Here is a 17,389-nt window from a genome sequence, read left to right as displayed (position 1 = left end):
GGTTTAGAGGTAATTTTCGATGTTCTTAAAAGTGTTCGAAGGTACAATATCGATGCTCTTAAATGTTTGGAGGTATAGGATCAGATATCCTTAAAAGTATTTAGAGATATAGTGTTGGATGTTGGATCTTTTTTTTCTAAACTCAAAAAAGAGAAAAAAAAAATTAAAATATCAAAAAAAGAAAAAGGTAAAAATTCACTTTTAACATAGATGATTATTTATTTATATATTATTAAAAAAATATAATTTTCTTCAAAAAATTTATAAAAAAAATTATAATCATGGATGTAAAGACAAACGAGGAGGATGCAATACATAATTTTTCTTTTTTATTTAAAATAAAATGATTAGGTGTGAAAGATTTGCATGAAAATATTTAATATGAACGTTTCTAATATTTTTATAATAAAAGATTTTTATTAAAAAGGGAATTTAAATTTTGATGGGAGGCAATTATATAATTTGAGAGAATTCGAGGAGGAGTCAATGTAATTTTCCATAACTACAAGGATGTGTAAAAAAACAAATGATAAGTTTGTTAGGATTTGATGTAAACACAACATTTTTCTTTCAATTTTTCTTTGAAATGTTTGTTTGAGTTCAGGGAGTTGGCTAGAAAAAGGAAAAGAAAATCAAAAAAAGGCAAAATCGTCTCTTCTTCTTCTCTTCTTCTTCTTTTTCTTTTGTGTCGCTGTTCTTTTGGTTTTTCTTTCTAAGTGTTTGGATACTAAGAAATCTGTTATGTTGCAGAAGTTTACAGTGTGAAGAGAAAGGCTGACCTGGTCAAAGGCATATTGTTACTCTGAAGTGATTCAGAAAAAGATGGCTTTGATCAGGAAAAAGTCTGAATCATCCGCTTCTTCTTCTTCTTCTTCTTGGTAAATCTCTATCTCTTTCCTACCCACATACAATGCCATAACTATTATTTTAATATCTGTAAAGAAATAATTGAAGGAATTTCTCTTTAACCTTTTATTTTTCACTACATAATAATCTTTGGCTAAATTTAGAAGTGGGTTTTTTTTTTTTTTTTTTTTTTTTTAAATATTTTCTAATCTGGGTGTTGGCATTTCAGGTTGAACATGAGTACATATCCATCAGGTGAGGTGCAGATCCATGTCCGTGGCATTCCATTTGTTCTAAACAGAGTAAGAAAGAAAAAAACCATATCATTAGCATTATCTTTCATTTGTATTCTTTCCCCTTTTAGATTCTTTTTTCAAAACCCTTAAAGCTGCCTTCCATGCACGAGAACAAAAGTTAAAAGAGTGCAAAATCGAAGCATAATATGAGAAAAAAAAAATTAAAGTCCTTTGATAAATATTTTTAGGGATTTAATAAATTCAAATTATTTTCAATTCAAAATTTATGAAATGTGTTTTGAAGTTAGAACAATAGAAGAATAGTTTTCTCAATTAATCATTTTAGAAAGTTTTTTCTCCCTTAAAAAACTCAATAAAACATTTCAAAATATCTTAGGAATCAAAACTTGTTTTTAAATTAAAAAACAAAAAATAGTTTTTAAAAATAAGTTTTAGAAAATATAGCCAAATAGGTCTATGATTTTTATTTTTATTTTAAATTGATGACAACAATTTTTACTTATTTTTTAAAAATTATTTTATATTTCATTTTATTTTTAAAAATTATTTGGACAGAACAAGGATGAAACAATATTAAGAATTTTTTAAAATAGTTTATTATTTTTAAAAACAGAAAACTGTTTTTAAATCATAAGTAGAAATAATCTCTCAAATTTTAATTGTTTTGAAAAATATATTTTCAAAGTTGAAAAGCCGTTTTTTTAATAACAATATACCAACAAATTCTAAGATTTTAACAGAATGGAGACTTTAACATGGCACCAGATAGGGTGAGAATAGGGACTAGGGCTATGTGTTTATGGAATGCCCTTAATTGTGTAGGAATCGAATGCTATCTGTTTGACAATGGTCATCGATGGCTGTACAGGAGCTTCTGGCCTTAAGGTCCTCCAGAGTGGCTGCATTACTCAAAGAGAATCCTTGTCAAGATCTCTCGTATGTCCTACGCGACATCCCAGCTGACCCAGAAACGTTTGAGCTTGTAGTAAGATTCTGCCGTGGCTTTGAGCTCAACCTGTCCACTGACAACATTGTTCCCCTTTGTTGCCTTGCCCACTACCTGGGGATGACGGAAAGCCATAGTGTTGATAACCTGTTGAAGAAAGCTCTTACCCTCTTTGGGGAGAGGGTACTCCCGAGTTGGAATGAATCTGTCAAGGCTCTCCGAGCATCAGAAAAAGTTGCTAAGCAAGCTATGCATCTTGGTTTGGTTGATGCCTGTTTGGAGTCCATCATTGGGAAGGCGCTGGCCGATCCTCACCTTCTTGGGCAGCCGATCAGGCCTTGGACGAGTGGTGTTGATATTGAGGATGATGAGAATTATAAGCCAAATGTGCGGAGGAGGCTCTTTGTTATTGACTGGGAATCGGAGAGTCTGTCGACATTGTCTCTCCGCCTCTACACGCCTATCATTGATGCAATGGTGAAGCACAAAGTCCCGTCACAGTATGTGGCCGCCTCGCTTTGTGAGTATGTGAAGAAGTGGGGCTTCTCGGGCAATGCAGGAGGGGGAGAGACGTCAATCTACAAGAGGAACGCTCAGAGGGAGGTCATTGAAGCGGTGGAGAGGCTTTTCCCTCGTGAAAGAGGGCTTGTTCCATGCTCATTATTGTCTGAAATGCTCCGCTTTGCTGTTTCCTTGGAAGGTAGCTCCGACTGCAAAAATGGGCTTGAGATCAGGATCGGGACGCAGCTCGATCAGGCCACCGTCGAAGACCTCCTGATACCTTCTCAAGGTTATGCCAAGGAAACTCAATACGACACCGAGTGTGTGAGGAGGATTCTGAAGAACTTATACAGAAATAACACTAGCCTAGACATTCCAGGAATCATCAAAGTATCAGAGCTTATGGAAGAGTTCTTAGTGGAGGTTGCAAGCGATATAGACTTGAGGATAAGCACGTTCGTGTCACTAGCAGAGATGGCAGCAGTTACATCACGAGGAACCCGACGAAGCTCCGATGGAATGTACAGAGCCATTGACATCTACTTGGACAAGCACAAGCATCTCACGGAGGCTGAGCGGGAGGAGGCGTGCCAAATGCTGGATTACCAGAGGATGTCCCCAGAAGCGCTTGAGCATGCGGCTCGTAACGAAAGGCTGCCACTCAGGGTGGTTGTGCAGGTGCTGTTTGTTGGGCAGCTACAGCTGCGGGAAACCATTACGAGGAAGGCTGAGGCGGAGGAGGAGGAGGAGGAGGAGGAGGAGGGGGAGGAGGGAGGAGGAGTTGAATTGGGTTGCAGTGAAGGAGGAGGAGTGAGGAGGGAGATGGAGAAGATGGGGAGCAAGGTGATGGAGCTGGAGAGAGAATGCCATGTAATGAGGAAGGAGATAGAGAAGGGGAAGAGTATAGGAGGGAAGCAAATGAAGGGAGGAGTTAGCATGTGGAAGACAATGAAGAGGAAGTTTGGGTGCATTAGTAGTAAGCATAATTCTAGCTGCCAAGTCAACAAAAAAAGGGCCCATCCAACATAGTTTTTATTTACTTCTTAGCTTTTGTAGCTCCCTTGATTGATTGGCTTTTCCATCAACATTCTAACAAATAAATCTCAACCGTTTTGTCTTTTCGTCTCCACTGATGAATTCTTTGTTTTGGGGTCAGTCACAATTTTATGGTTCTTTCACACATTTATGTCATTAGATTGTTTTGTTGGGTTCAGAGGTTGCACTTTCCTTGTTTGTCATTCCTCTTGCTTTCTTAAACTCAGCCCAGATATAGTGCAGTAAATTTTGTTAGGATCATGACAATATGGTTTCTTGACAAACCATATTTGCTCATCCTTCCTGCACCAGACCATCATCTGCTGCATGTTTAGGCAGTCCTGTTCTTGGTTACTTGGCTGCTGGTACGTTGATTCGGCCTTATGGTCTCTCCATTCTTTGTCATGTACATGAGATCGACCAAAGCGATTGCAGAATTTGGAGCTGTTTCCTTGCCATTTAACATTGTTCTTGAGGTGGACTCTATAAATCTTTATTTTGATATTCTTCACAAATGAATAGACTTAAAATTGAACCTTCTGTCTGCCTTGCAGCTGTCTGTTGAAAGACTTCCTTGGCTTTCAAAATCATACTTGCAAAATTTGAAAAGAGTGAGAGAAGTTGTGAATGAGACTCAAGCTTGAAGTTTAAGCCCAAGCCTGGGACGAAGTTCAAGCCCGAGCCTAATCGAAAGCCCATGAGAAACGAATTAGAGGATCAAATAATATTTTTCTCCTGTAAATTTCCTCTGGGCGGATGTGGATATTGATATTTTATAATCTATTCATAGGATATGTATATATGAATGCTTGTGATGATTTGTAAGATAGCAAATTTCCCATTTGCCTCTTGATCAGGAAGAAAATGACACAGCACCACGCATATTTCATGGCTTATAGGATCACAAGATGACAAAATATTACTCAAGTTCCTTCTTGGGTTTTCCGTGGGGGCTGGCAAAAACAATGGAGGGCAGAGGATAAGATGGAACATGTCTGGATTAAGTGGCCCAATACCCATACGTCATTTTCATTTTCATATTCATTCCTTCACCATCATGTGTGGAACTTTAGGCAAGAAGTTTTGTACCATCCAACCGGTTTCACAGTGTGTAAAAGGTGTGCAACATGCCACAGAATTCTTCACGTAATAATTGCACATGCTCTGATTCTCTGATTGGGGGTGTTCATGGCTGAGTCAAGGGTATGTGGTGACATGTTGGGAGAAACAATGCCGCTCTCCCTAGCCCTATCCCTAGGATGGATAAATATTCTAGGATAAATCCAAATATATGTAACATCAAATACCATAAAGCATCCATCTATTTGAAAACGTTTTATTTTTTATTTTTAAAAATTTTTTTACTTTTAAGAATATAATCTTCTTTGAAATCTTCGATTCAGATACGATAAAAAAGAAAAAGAATAATTAAAGAAAAAGGAATCGTGTTTCGATTAGATTTGAAATTAAGTAAACGTGATTCTTCATGCTTATCTGATAAAAGGAAAACGAAAAAAAGATGATGAACCCAATTTACAATAAGATTTAGAACTTGTTTGGAAATGATTTTAAGAAACGTTTCTAACTTTTTTAATATTTGAAAAAACGTTTCTAATATTTTTATTATTTGAAACCAACTTTTTTGATAAAAAAAATTAAAATGCATTTGAGAGTATTTCTACTCAAAATATTTTTAATAAAAGTGTTTTCTAAAAAGTAATTTTATGACTCACCTGTAAAGTGTTTATCTAAAAAAAAATTATAAGTCACAAGTGATTTTTTTATATTTTTAAAAATATTTTTTAAAATTTGCCAAGGCCTAATATTTTTTTAAAAATATTTTTTAGGCTAAAAGCACCTCATAAAATTTATGTCAAATGGACTCTTAAAATTAAATAAAAGTGTTTCTTCATATCTCCTTAGTTACTAAAATATTTTACAAAAAATTAAATATATTTTCTAAATTAATTTTCAAAAAATCAATCTCATTTCAAAATTTATCAAACATGTTTTTTTTTTCAATTTAAAAATCTATTTGATTAAATTAATTTTCAAAAAAAAAAAAATCAATCTCATTTAAAAATTTATCAAATATGTTTTAAAAATCCATTAATTACATTTTAAAGAATAAAAATTTATTTTAAAAATAAGGTCTTGTTATAATACTGAATTAATACTTTTTCGAAAAATCAGATCATTTACGACTTGTCACGTGTACACATCTTATTAGTTTATACTCAGCTTGTTTTATACCTTATTTTCATTTTTTTTTATCGGTTTTATTTATTTATATCTTATTCTCGTATATTTATAGGTGACCGAACGTTGAAAATTTCATTATTGAATTTTGATATATAGTCGAGATTGCCAGTCATCCATACCCTACAAACCCATACACTCTTGGCATTTTTCATATCTGTTTCCATATTTGTGGCCATGATCAGACAATAATAATTATGACCCCTGAAGATCTATTTATAATTTATTCTACTTACTCTTTTTTTTTTTTTTTTTTCAGTGAGGCTAATTTAGCCAAAAGTAGCCAGACATTTACAGTTTTCCTTTTGCTGTCTGCCTTGTTCTGAAATTTCAGGACCTGGCCCAAACACAATTCCTAGCGATTACTTGGAATTGAGCCTGAAAAAGTTTTCCCGAGAAAATGAGTCAAAGAAGGAAAATCACTGTTCATATGACTGCCAAAAGTATCTTAAAGGCATCATGGAATTATGCAAATGCTTTCATCACTGAAAGCACTACTACTAAAAAGAATCCAGATTTAATTAATTTTTAGGGACCCATAATGCTGCCATAATTATATCTTCCTAACTCCCACAAAATTTAATTTTAAAAATTACAAACATACTGCATGGTTTGATCTTCATTGATCCAAATGGGCCAATGGTAAGCAAAAAGGTCAACATTGCATATAAATTAAAAATAGGAAAATAATAATAATAATAATAAGAATAAGAATAAGAATGAAGTCTCTGCTGTCTAACACGTGACTAATTCTTAACACCTACAAATTTATTTATTTTTAATTTTTTTTATTAATAGTGGGTTTCCTTCTCACAAGTCACATCTCATCATTTAATTTAATTTATTTTTTAAATAAAGTTTGTTATCGGTTTTCATTTGAAAATCTTTATCATCTTGTAACCCACGTGATCAAATGTTATATTCTTTTTAAGTATAGTTATATGATTTGTTAAAAAACAAAATTAATAACTTAATCCCGTTTGGATGCATTTCTTGACACGAAGTTTTTGTATAAAAGTAATCTTTAAAATAGAAAATATGATATGCACATTCACGAATATTTATTAGGAATGATAATAAAATATTTTTTTTACTATTTGTCGAGACAAGTTTAAAATTTAAATAAATGGATTAAAAATGGATTTAAAAAATGAATTTTTATTTTCTTATTTTTAATATATATAAAATAATGATAAAAATAAAATACTTTTCAATAAAATAAGTTATAAAAAATTATAAAAGTTTAATTATTTATAAAAATATTATTTGAATGTAAAATTTTTAAAAGTAATTTAAAAAAATTAAAATTAATTTAAAATTTTAAAAAATTTTCATATCCGCCCCATCTTACCTTCATTTAAGTTTTCTAAAGAAAAATGATGAAACTTATTTTGAATAAGTGGGATGGATAAGGGATAAGGATAAAGCAACCTATCTCGAATCTATTCCATTACCATCTCTAAGATTTTTTATTTATCAAAAGTATTACTTTTGAAATACTTTTACATTTAAGGTAGGTTTTATATTCAAGTTAGGTGTTGTTACCATCCTTAATATTTATTATTTATCAAAAGTATTATTTTTGAAATACTTTTATATTTAAGCTAGGTTTTATATTCAAGCTAGGTGTTGGTGTTTTTTTTTTTTTTTTTTTTTGAAGTATGGGTAGAATTATAATTTCAGATATTTATTTTAATTCAAAAAATAAAAATAATATAAAAATGGTGGGTAGTGAAAAGGGGGAGGTGGGGGCTTAACTTTAAGTACAATCACTTTATTTTATTATTGCTTGGTGAGAAAAGTGGAGAGGGAAACACATGAGAGTTTGATTGGGTAAGGCTCTACAGGTGATAAAATTACGCAAAAGCCCTTAAATAAATTAAATGAATAATAAGGACAAATAAACATTTTGCACGTGGTTATATTTACAAGTGCGTGGGTCCAAAGATTCCCATGTCCCAAACAACCCCCACCCCACTTTCCATTGCGTCCACAAAAGAAGAGACACTATTGGATATTTTAGACCCAGAACAAAATCACATCCACACCTTCATCATAACATATAGTACACATTAACACGTGCTAATTACATTAAAAATATATATTTATATATTATACATTATTATATATACAATTTGGACCAACTTAGGAATTGCAAGAAACTAACAACAAAAATGTAAAATTTATATATATATATATATATATATATATATATATAGAGAGAGAGAGAGAGAGAGTACCAGTTATTATTATTATTATTATTATTTTTGGGTATTTGAAAATAGGTTGATGGCTATGGATGTCACGCAGACGGATATTTTAGTTTTGGTAATTACATGAAAATTAGAAAATAGATTAAGAAAAATTTGGGAAAAAAGTGGTGTGAAAGTGAATCATGAATGGAAAATCTACTGATCGAGTAGAGGGAGAAGGGCAGATTTCAAGGCGTCTTCGTTCCTGAATCTGTCAGGAAGTCTGACAACGACGTCTTGAAGCATGAGGTCATTGATGGAGGACATACTGGCATGGTGGACCTGGAATTCAAGGTCACGAAGGGCACCCATGAGCCTGGCCGATGGGTGGTTGTGGTTGTCGGATTGGACTCTGATCATGGCGTCTGGACCCACGATCTTGATCTCCACTTCCAGTGCAACCCCGCCACCGGTGGCGGAGCTTGGGGGTGGTGGTGGTGGTGGTGGTGGTGTTGGCCCGGTTTGGTCGACGGAAGTGGTGGTGCTTTGGTTGTCTGTGGTGTCCGCCATTTCCAGCTTTACTTTCTTGGATTCCTTGTGAACTTGTGACTCCAATTCGTCGACTTTGGCTTTCAGCTCATTGATGTAGGACACTGCGTCCGCTAGCAAGGATGCTTTGTCCATCCTTGACACGTTCGGGACCACCGCCCGGAGGGCGTAGAAGCGGTGGTTCAGCTTCTCCCGCCGCTGCCGTTCCGCCTCCACATGGTTGAGGGGGGCGTCCCGGCCGAGCCTCGGCTTTCTTCCTCGCTTTTTGGGGACTCTCTTTTCGACCGTGACGGCAACTAGTGGGCAGTCGGAATCGGAATGCTCTGATTCCAAGCATAAAGATTGACACCCATTTACTATTCCTTCTTTCTTAGCATTTCCCATGGGTTTTTTGTCCTGTCTAGTTCCCTCCTCCTCTTGTATGCCACTGATGATCCCGATGTCCGCAAACGAGAAGTGAATGGGGGCGGAGGGAGGGGAGTGTTTGGAGACCAAGCCAATGAAATGGTCAGACCCGAACAGCGACTTGGCCTGTTGCACCAACCCCCAGTTTTCCCTGATCACATCAGAAGATCCCAATTCAAGGACTCCGTTTCCAGTTGGTATACACACAAAAGTGTCGATTCCATGGATTTGAGCTTCTTTAGCCCTTTCACAGTTGTAGAACATCAGCTCCTGAGCACCAGTCAACCACACCAAAGACCCTGAGCTCAAGGCTTTCCCCGGAACCCCATCGCCCGCCGAGAAGCACCGTGTCAGCGACATGACATAGAACCACTCCACGTCTGTGACATCTCCATCCATCAGCCCGTCCATGTCCGGGTTCTCTGTGATGAGAGCTTGAATCCCCTTGATTGCCTTCTTCCTGGTGAAGAGCCCTGCTCTGGACTGATCACCTCTGAGCCCCAACTGCCTGGGAACCATCCCTTTACCCCCCTGGAAATGCCCATCTCCCCAAGCTAGAAAAATCCTCCCATTATCATCATTGCACGTCTGCCAGAATATGGCATAAGCCCACCACTCTGCCTGGCTTTGCACTATGAACTGAAGCCTCTCCTGAAGGCTGGGCTGAGCCTGAGCCTGCTCCTGAGGCATCACAAGAAGAGAAGCAGCTGAAGATTGGGGTATAATACTAATCTCTTCCATCCTTAATTAAAACAATTGTCTGCAGAATTTGAAGATTCAAGAAGATAAAACCCAAGAACTAGAAAGAAAGAGAAAAAAAGGTGGTATTGTTGTTGTGTGGTTGGTGTTGGTGGGGCATTGAGGGTCCAAAAAAATTCGTTTATAGGGGGATTCACAAAATGGCACCACAAGCACGTGAAGATAAAAAGAATGACCAATAACACTGATGGGTGAAGGGATGTGGGGTAGTCTCTCTTACATGAAATGAAAGAATGCGACTTGGTTACATGTGCCACTGCTTGTAGCAACAAAATATTTATTACATTATTCAAATATTGATCTTTTTTTTTTCTACAGTCTCTCCCCTCTTGATGGCTTTTTCCGTGCAATCATTCAATCATTTGTTACCCTACTCTTGTTGGCATGTCACCTCCCTTCTCTCGTCCACCTATTTCTCTACCCCACTCCTTTTTTCACCCCATCAATTGATCATCTCATAGATCATATGTCCTCTAATTCCTATCTGATTTGTGCTTTAAAAATATAAAACTTATTTTGTATGAGAACCCTTCACTATTAAATTTGTCTTTACATAGCGCTGGCGAATACTATTTATATATTGCATTTTATCGTATAAATAAAGATCAATCGATATGTGCAAACAAATTTCACAATTCACCAAATATGTATTTTAACCCTTGGTTTCTTTATTATAATTCTATGTTGAAGCACAACACCTCCATATCATGACTATTAAAATTCATTATTTAATTTGTCCTTTTTAATGTGATTATCTCGTTTAAAAATAAACTTATCATTGATTGTAATAATTCATCTTAAATTTGTTTTTTTTGTGTATCGACGCATTGTATCTTATTAAAGAAGCAATTTAACTTTATTATACTTTTTTGTATGTTGACATTATACTATATCTGCAACAACCAAAGGATGTGTGGACAAGTTTCAAAACTTACCAAAAAACATTAATGCATTGTGTCTTTTAATGTGATTGCATCTTTTAAAAAATAAATTTATCTATCTCTGATTGTAACATTCTATTCTTAAATTTGTTTTTTTTTTTTCCATATATTGTTGAGTTTTGTGATCTATTATACAATTAAGAGTACATATTCAATCTTATTGAAGAAGCATTTTTTTTTTGTACTTTAATATTGACATTACATTAATACCTTTAAAGAATTTGGCGACAAATTTCGAAACCAACCAAAAAATATTGATGTATTATATCTTTTAGGAGAAGCAATATAGTTTTTTTGTTACTTTCTATAACATTGACGTCACATTGGTATTTTTAATCAAACATATAGATAAATTTCACAGTCGATAAAAAAAATAATCTATACATTATGTCTTATGGAAGAAGTAAGATATCTTTATTATGCTTTTCCTAATATTGACAATGCAATAATATCTATCGCGATACAGATCTTAACAAGATATGTTGGCAAATTTTGACAAATTTCACAACTAACAACTATTGCACCATGATATATTGTTTACTTGTATGATTTTAGACTTGTATTAATTATTAGCATATATTGTTGACAAAGGCATGAAACACACATCATTGTAGGTCATAGAGGTGAACTCCATTTCTTAAATTTGAAGGTTATGATGGCCATGATGGGGATTGGTTAAGAATTATTATGTTGGTTAAAGATTCTAGCTTTCTTTCTAATAAAAACTATCTTTTTTGAACTTTTGCTATGATGCTTCAAAACTTGAATTTAACTTCTTAAATGAAAAGAAAATCTTAATTATACCCTTATGTCTTATTTGTACTTAGGTTCTTAAGGTTTTTGTTTTCAATTTCATTGTACGTTAGTCTATTTAAGAATGATTCTAGAAAGATTGGAGGTTGTGTATCTTAATATTTTAATGTATTATTCCTATAAAAATTAGATATATATTTAATAAAATTTTAAAATTATTTTAAAAATCTAGAGAATCACAATATCAAACTTTGTAGGTACTATTTCTCAAAATTACCTTTTTATTATATAATAATTAATTAAAAACACTATCGAAAACATTTCTTTTTTTATTTATCTCCTCGATGTTAATTGATTTTTCATTAAAGCTTTCTCATTAAGAGTGTTATTGATTAAAAATATTTTTATAAGAATCTATAGTTAATTATAAAAATCCAAATCATAACTCTTCAAAAATTCTCAAATTCCTTTCTAGTGTCCAATGAAATTAATTTTCATTTAACAAATGATTTAATTTTGATGTAACCCTAAAACAAAAAGGGTTATTTGATTAAAATGGTCATTGAAAATCCAATTTTGAAAATCTAATATTTCATCCTAATTTGGTCACATTTTGACAAAAATACCCTCATGCTTTTCTGGTAAAAATAATCTTTTATTTTAAAACATTTATGTAAATACTTAAAATAATCAAGGGTATTTATGTCAAAAATAATACTTTTCAAGTAAAAATATGAAAGAGATTAAATTTAGGGGTGTTTGGTACGTCGGAATATGAAATGGAAATGAATATTTTGTTTCCATTCATATTTCTTAGTGGATAGAAATGAATTTAATGATTCAATTTCTAGCATTTGGATGAACTTAGGAATGCAAGATTGAAATGATTATTTGTTTTCATTCCAATGTTTGATAATAATAGGAATGGAAATGAAAAAGAAATAAATTTACAATAATATCCTTATATATAATTTAAAATAATTTTTTTATTTAAAAAAATAAATTTTGAGAGTTTTTTTGTTATTAAATAATAAGACTAAAAATATATATATACTCAATAAATAAAAAATTAACCATAAAAAATCATATAACCCTAATGTACAAATATTCAATTATTATTTTTATTAAAAATTTGAATAATTTGTCATGCTTAAGTAGTTATAAAATTAAATTTTACCAAAAAAAAAAGAGAAAAATATATATTTATTATAATATTTAAATTCTCAAAGCTATCAAATGTTTTTCCTATTTCCAAAAGAGGAAATAAAAGAATTCAAATTTTCAACAAGTATCATATCCGATAAAATCCATAACCTTAAAAAAATTTAAATATTCGTTTTTTTTTATCAAAATTTTTCTTAATGTCGATTAAGGTTTCATTGATTCAGTTTCGGATAATCACTTGTTGTAGAGAAGTGGATGATGAATGAGTTTCTAGCTTTGTAAAGAAGATAAACATAGGGCTTGAAGAATGAGATAAGAGGGTAAAATAATAAATTTAGGTTATTTTATATTATCAAATGAGTTTAATGAATCAGAATACCATCTACTTTTGATGAATTCAAATCCGATTTATAAGTTGAATTTGATTTCTGCCTGAATAATTTTTTATTTCATTCTGCCTTCTTAACATTTATCCAAACATAGGAATAAGGGAGAAAATGAATGAGATGTCTATTTCCACTCTATTCCCATATACCAAACACCCCCTTAGATGACAGACCTATAATTTTTTATTGGCGGTTAAATCGTAAAGGAAATGTAAGCATGACGAAGGCCATTATCGAAGTTTCTATAATATTAAGTAGGCAAAGGAAATGTAAGCATGACGAAGGTCATTATCAAAGTTCATATAAAATTAAGTAGGTAAAAAAGATTCAAGTGGTGGGCCAGTGTGGATTTAACATTACAAAGTAAATGCATCAAGAAAACAAGGTAAAGGGAGATGTATGATAAAATCCCATGTTTTATTACTATTGTTTAAAATATATATCCTAAGGTCAGCCTCTTAAACCAATTCAAGATTCCAAGCAATTGGACAAGAAATTCTACTACTTGCCTAACCTGTAATTTTAGTTGAGAAAATGAAATTTCTTTTTAATAGGGTTTTAACACTAACTTACCATATGTAGTTGGTTGTGCAGATGGTACCTCAGTCATTGCAACCTTTTACAATTAACCATAATTAATATGTAAGTTATTTATGATAAAAGAGAAAGTCAGAGCCTCTTTTCCTCTCTGATTTAGGAATAATTTTTTTGTATTTAAAGAAACCTCTTTTTAATAATGATGTTATGCTTGATGTTTAATTTTATGACATTATCTAGGATCTATTAATGTCTCCCTTCTCATTATGATTATTTGAGACTTTTTATTGATGATTACATGGGTTGTTTTTACTAAGATAATGATATTATTTTAGAAATCTCATGATGTTATATGATTGATTGATTGATTATATATGTATATCTCTTGCCTCGTATCTTTATCTTGTCAATTACTACTTGTTCTCTATGTTATTTATATTAATTATATTATTTTTTACTACTTTTAATATACTATTTAAAGTTCTTAAATTTGTGTACATATTTTCTAAAATCAAAAGCAACATATATTAAGGGAGAGCATTTTAATAATTTTAGTTTTTTCATTATTAAAAATGAGAAATTATTTGACATAGATTTTATTAAGCTTAGTTTTGATCAAAATAAGGTATAAAAATAATGATTTTTTTTTTTTAAAGTGTGATCTGATAAGAAGATTTTTAAAGAGACAATTACGAAGATATATTAAACCCAGAAGAAATAAAAAAGAAGACTTAAAAGAGAAGATTCATTAAGTTTAATATTTTTTGTAGGATCTTTTTATAAGATTGTTAGTATACTACAATCATAATGTGTTGCATTTTTTATTTATGCATCTAATTTTTTTTAAGTTCATCTAAGTACTAAATTGGTTTTAATTTCTTTATAAATTAGAACAAAATTTGGTTTGAGGAAAACCATAAGTTTTAATTTTGTTAAAACCATTTTAAAAAGATTTCAAAGATTGATTAAGGAATTAATAATCATTATTCCCTTTTCATAATTTGGTTTGAAACTTGCAAAAATTTCATAATGGGTAAAGTATTATTAAATCAACCAATCGAGCTCTTGTATTAAGACAAAAATGTAAAAAAAATTACATTTTATCTTAATACAACTCAGTCTTATTTTCTTTGTATCCATTTGAACCAAATTTATAACCTAGGATTTTATTCTTATTTACTCGTAAACTTTACAAGGATTGCCAAGCATGGGAGATCAAGAATGGGGTATCTATTAAGAGGATCTCTTGAAATCATAATTTTGGAGATAATTTGGAGAGTTTAACTTTAAAAGTCCTATAGTTATAAAGAATCCTTTAAAAACATAATTTAAGAGTAGAGTTCGAAGGTTTAAACTGAGAGTCTTAGTAGTGAAACTCTACTTTTAATGTGATCGAAGTTTGAGGAAAGTAGGTATAAGTCAAGTTGCATCGAACTATTATAAAAATATTGTATTTGCGTATTCTCTTCTTCGATTTTCTATTTATTTCATAAGCAATTACTCTTTTATCGATTTAGTTGTCATCATAACTTGCATTTTTAATTGTTTAAATTTTTAAAAAGTGACAAAATACTATGTCCATAATTTATTATTAAATTTGTGTATATAATAAAAAAAAACTTAGCTTATTTATATATAAAAAAAACTAAACTACATTTTCAATTTCATTTTAAATAAAATATTAAATTAGTATTATTCATTTTGGGAAAAAAAATAAATTATGTTATATATATATATATATATATATATATATATATATATATATATATATATATATATATATATATATTACAATATTAATAAAATTCTAATTTGAATGAAAATAACAAACCAATGATAGATTGGACACCTCAATTGCATAGGTGTTGTAATTTGATTGGATCTTATAAGGACAAACTCCCACTTTTTATTTTTCCAAAAAAAAAAAATTTAATTCCTCCTCAATTTTTATAAATAATTATTTTCTTTTAAGTACATCAATTTCCAAACTTTTGGGGAATTAATTAAAAAGATGTTGATTAGAGTTCATAATTCATGATTTTTATTTCATCATCTTTAGGTTTTAAAATATTCATAAAAGACAAAGGAATTTCATTTCATATATATATATTTGTAATTATAATTCTGTTTTGACAAACAAAAAAAAAATATTTATATCCAATCTACATGATCCAAATTAGGTCACGTTTCACTTGCGTTAGCCAACCTTGATATATTTTTAATGCAAAAATAAAATAATATTTTTGAAAAGATCAAATAAGAGTATTAAAATTATTAAAATATTTTGTAAATTGTAATATTCCTTCTAGATTTGCAAAAAAAAAATTAAGATCAAATGTGAATGTTAAAATTATTAAAGTATTTGGTAATATTCTTCCTTAGATTTGCATAAATATTCTTGTGCATGCATGGTATATTAATTTAAATTAAAAGAAGTTTGCACTAACTAATCGGATATTAAACGTGTCTCCATTAAAATAAAACAAAAAATAATGGGTTCTAGTACATGGGTATAAAAATGTCTTATTATTATTATTATTATTTGATAAGAAAATATATAGTCAAATATATACCAAAAAATTGGGAAAAAAAAAACTATAATGTTGCATTTGAAAATTGGGAAATATAAATTTATGAAACTAAATGAAAATAATTTAAAAAAAAAATGTCTATTCTCAATAGAAATGACAATGGAATGGATTTGAGACAGGTTACCCGTATTCTGACTTGTCTCATTTATACAAATAATTTTCTTCCCCATCCTAATAAAACAATTAAATGGGGTAGGGCAAGTATGAGAATATATTTTTTTTCTAATTTTAATTCTTTTAATATATTAAAAATAAATATATTTTATAATTAATAAAATATTATAATTTTATAAATTATTTTATTAAAAATAATCATTTTATATGTGTTAAAAATTGAAAAATAAAAAAAATAAATTATTTAAAAAAAATAATCATAAATATGACTTGAATCTACCTGGGTTTAAAAAAAGTATCATAAACCTATCTCTAACCCATTTATTTTAAATCTAAATAATTCCACTTAGAGATAAAATAGAACGGGTATCCAAAAAAATTTGTCCTATTGTCATCATGACAACAGTTGGATGGTTGGATAAAATAGACTTTTTTTTTTAATAATATTGTCATTTCTGTGTTTAGAAATGGGAAATATTTTTAGAAAAATCATTTTTAGTCACATCAAATCATCACAAGTCTTGACAATAAATAAATAATAATACTATTTTTATCGTTATTAAAAAAATTATTATTATTATTATTATTATTATTATTACAAATTTTTCTAAAGACAAGTTGATATTCATGACCCCCAATTAAGATGACCTATAAGGTTTACCATTGTCTCCTTCTTTGGATAGTATTGGTGTCTTAAATATCTTTAATATAATAAAAGTTATTAAATGAAATACAACAAAGAGTGAACCTCAATACTTTTATTTATATGTTATTAACTTCACATTCAATATCATTTAAACTCCTTAATTTTATAATCTTATTTGGAGAAGAAAATAATTAGCTTCTCTTTTCTAAGTCTTACCTAGAAGGTTGACATGTCATTTATAAGCCTAGAACTCCAATGGGTAAGAAATTTCAACAAACACTTTCCCTTGTTTTCTTTAAACCATAGGCTTTCAAGCATTTTACCATTTTCAAAATACTAAACAAAGAATATTTATGTATGGTCCAAAAACCAAAGCATCTCCATGAGAATGTTACATGTTTCTATAATATAATCCCGTCAAAGCAAATCCAAAGCACATGCATAAGAATCATGCATGTTTCTATCTCTAATATCAATTCTAAGATCAGAATTTGACCATCTCATCTGA

General features: G+C 30.6%; 2 protein-coding genes across 2 annotated transcripts; one reads left to right on the top strand and one right to left on the bottom strand.

Annotated features, from left to right (window-relative positions):
* The first annotated feature begins 1,959 nt into the window (after positions 1 to 1,959).
* On the top strand, positions 1,960 to 3,281 carry LOC117932622 (BTB/POZ domain-containing protein At5g17580-like). Its single transcript, XM_034853901.1, has 2 exons — positions 1,960 to 3,193; positions 3,247 to 3,281. The coding sequence occupies exons 1-2, from the start codon at positions 1,960 to 1,962 to the stop codon at positions 3,279 to 3,281; spliced, it is 1,269 nt and encodes a 422-aa protein (XP_034709792.1).
* A 4,411-nt stretch (positions 3,282 to 7,692) lies between these two features.
* On the bottom strand, positions 7,693 to 9,865 carry LOC117931649 (transcription factor MYC1-like). The gene has a single exon (XM_034852646.1). The coding sequence runs from the start codon at positions 9,729 to 9,731 to the stop codon at positions 8,253 to 8,255; it is 1,479 nt and encodes a 492-aa protein (XP_034708537.1). The 5' UTR covers positions 9,732 to 9,865; the 3' UTR covers positions 7,693 to 8,252.
* Between the last annotated feature and the right edge of the window lie 7,524 nt (positions 9,866 to 17,389).

Source organism: Vitis riparia, chromosome 15 (assembly GCF_004353265.1).
Source record: "Vitis riparia cultivar Riparia Gloire de Montpellier isolate 1030 chromosome 15, EGFV_Vit.rip_1.0, whole genome shotgun sequence".
In the NCBI taxonomy this organism is placed as follows: Eukaryota; Viridiplantae; Streptophyta; class Magnoliopsida; order Vitales; family Vitaceae; genus Vitis; species Vitis riparia.
The sequence above is the reverse complement of the archived record's forward strand: the minus strand, read 5'-3'. Positions and strand labels throughout refer to the sequence as shown.

What these genes read in the sequence shown, in the direction of transcription:
- LOC117932622 (XM_034853901.1), top strand. Translation starts at nt 1,960, where the DNA reads ATGGCTGTACAGGAGCTTCTGGCCTTAAGGTCCTCCAGAGTGGCTGCA. An exon ending in AGCGCTTGAGCATGCGGCTC is followed by an intron (nt 3,194 to 3,246) that starts GTAACGAAAGGC and finishes TTTGTTGGGCAG; the next exon opens with CTACAGCTGCGGGAAACCAT.
- LOC117931649 (XM_034852646.1), bottom strand. Translation starts at nt 9,731, where the DNA reads ATGGAAGAGATTAGTATTATACCCCAATCTTCAGCTGCTTCTCTTCTT.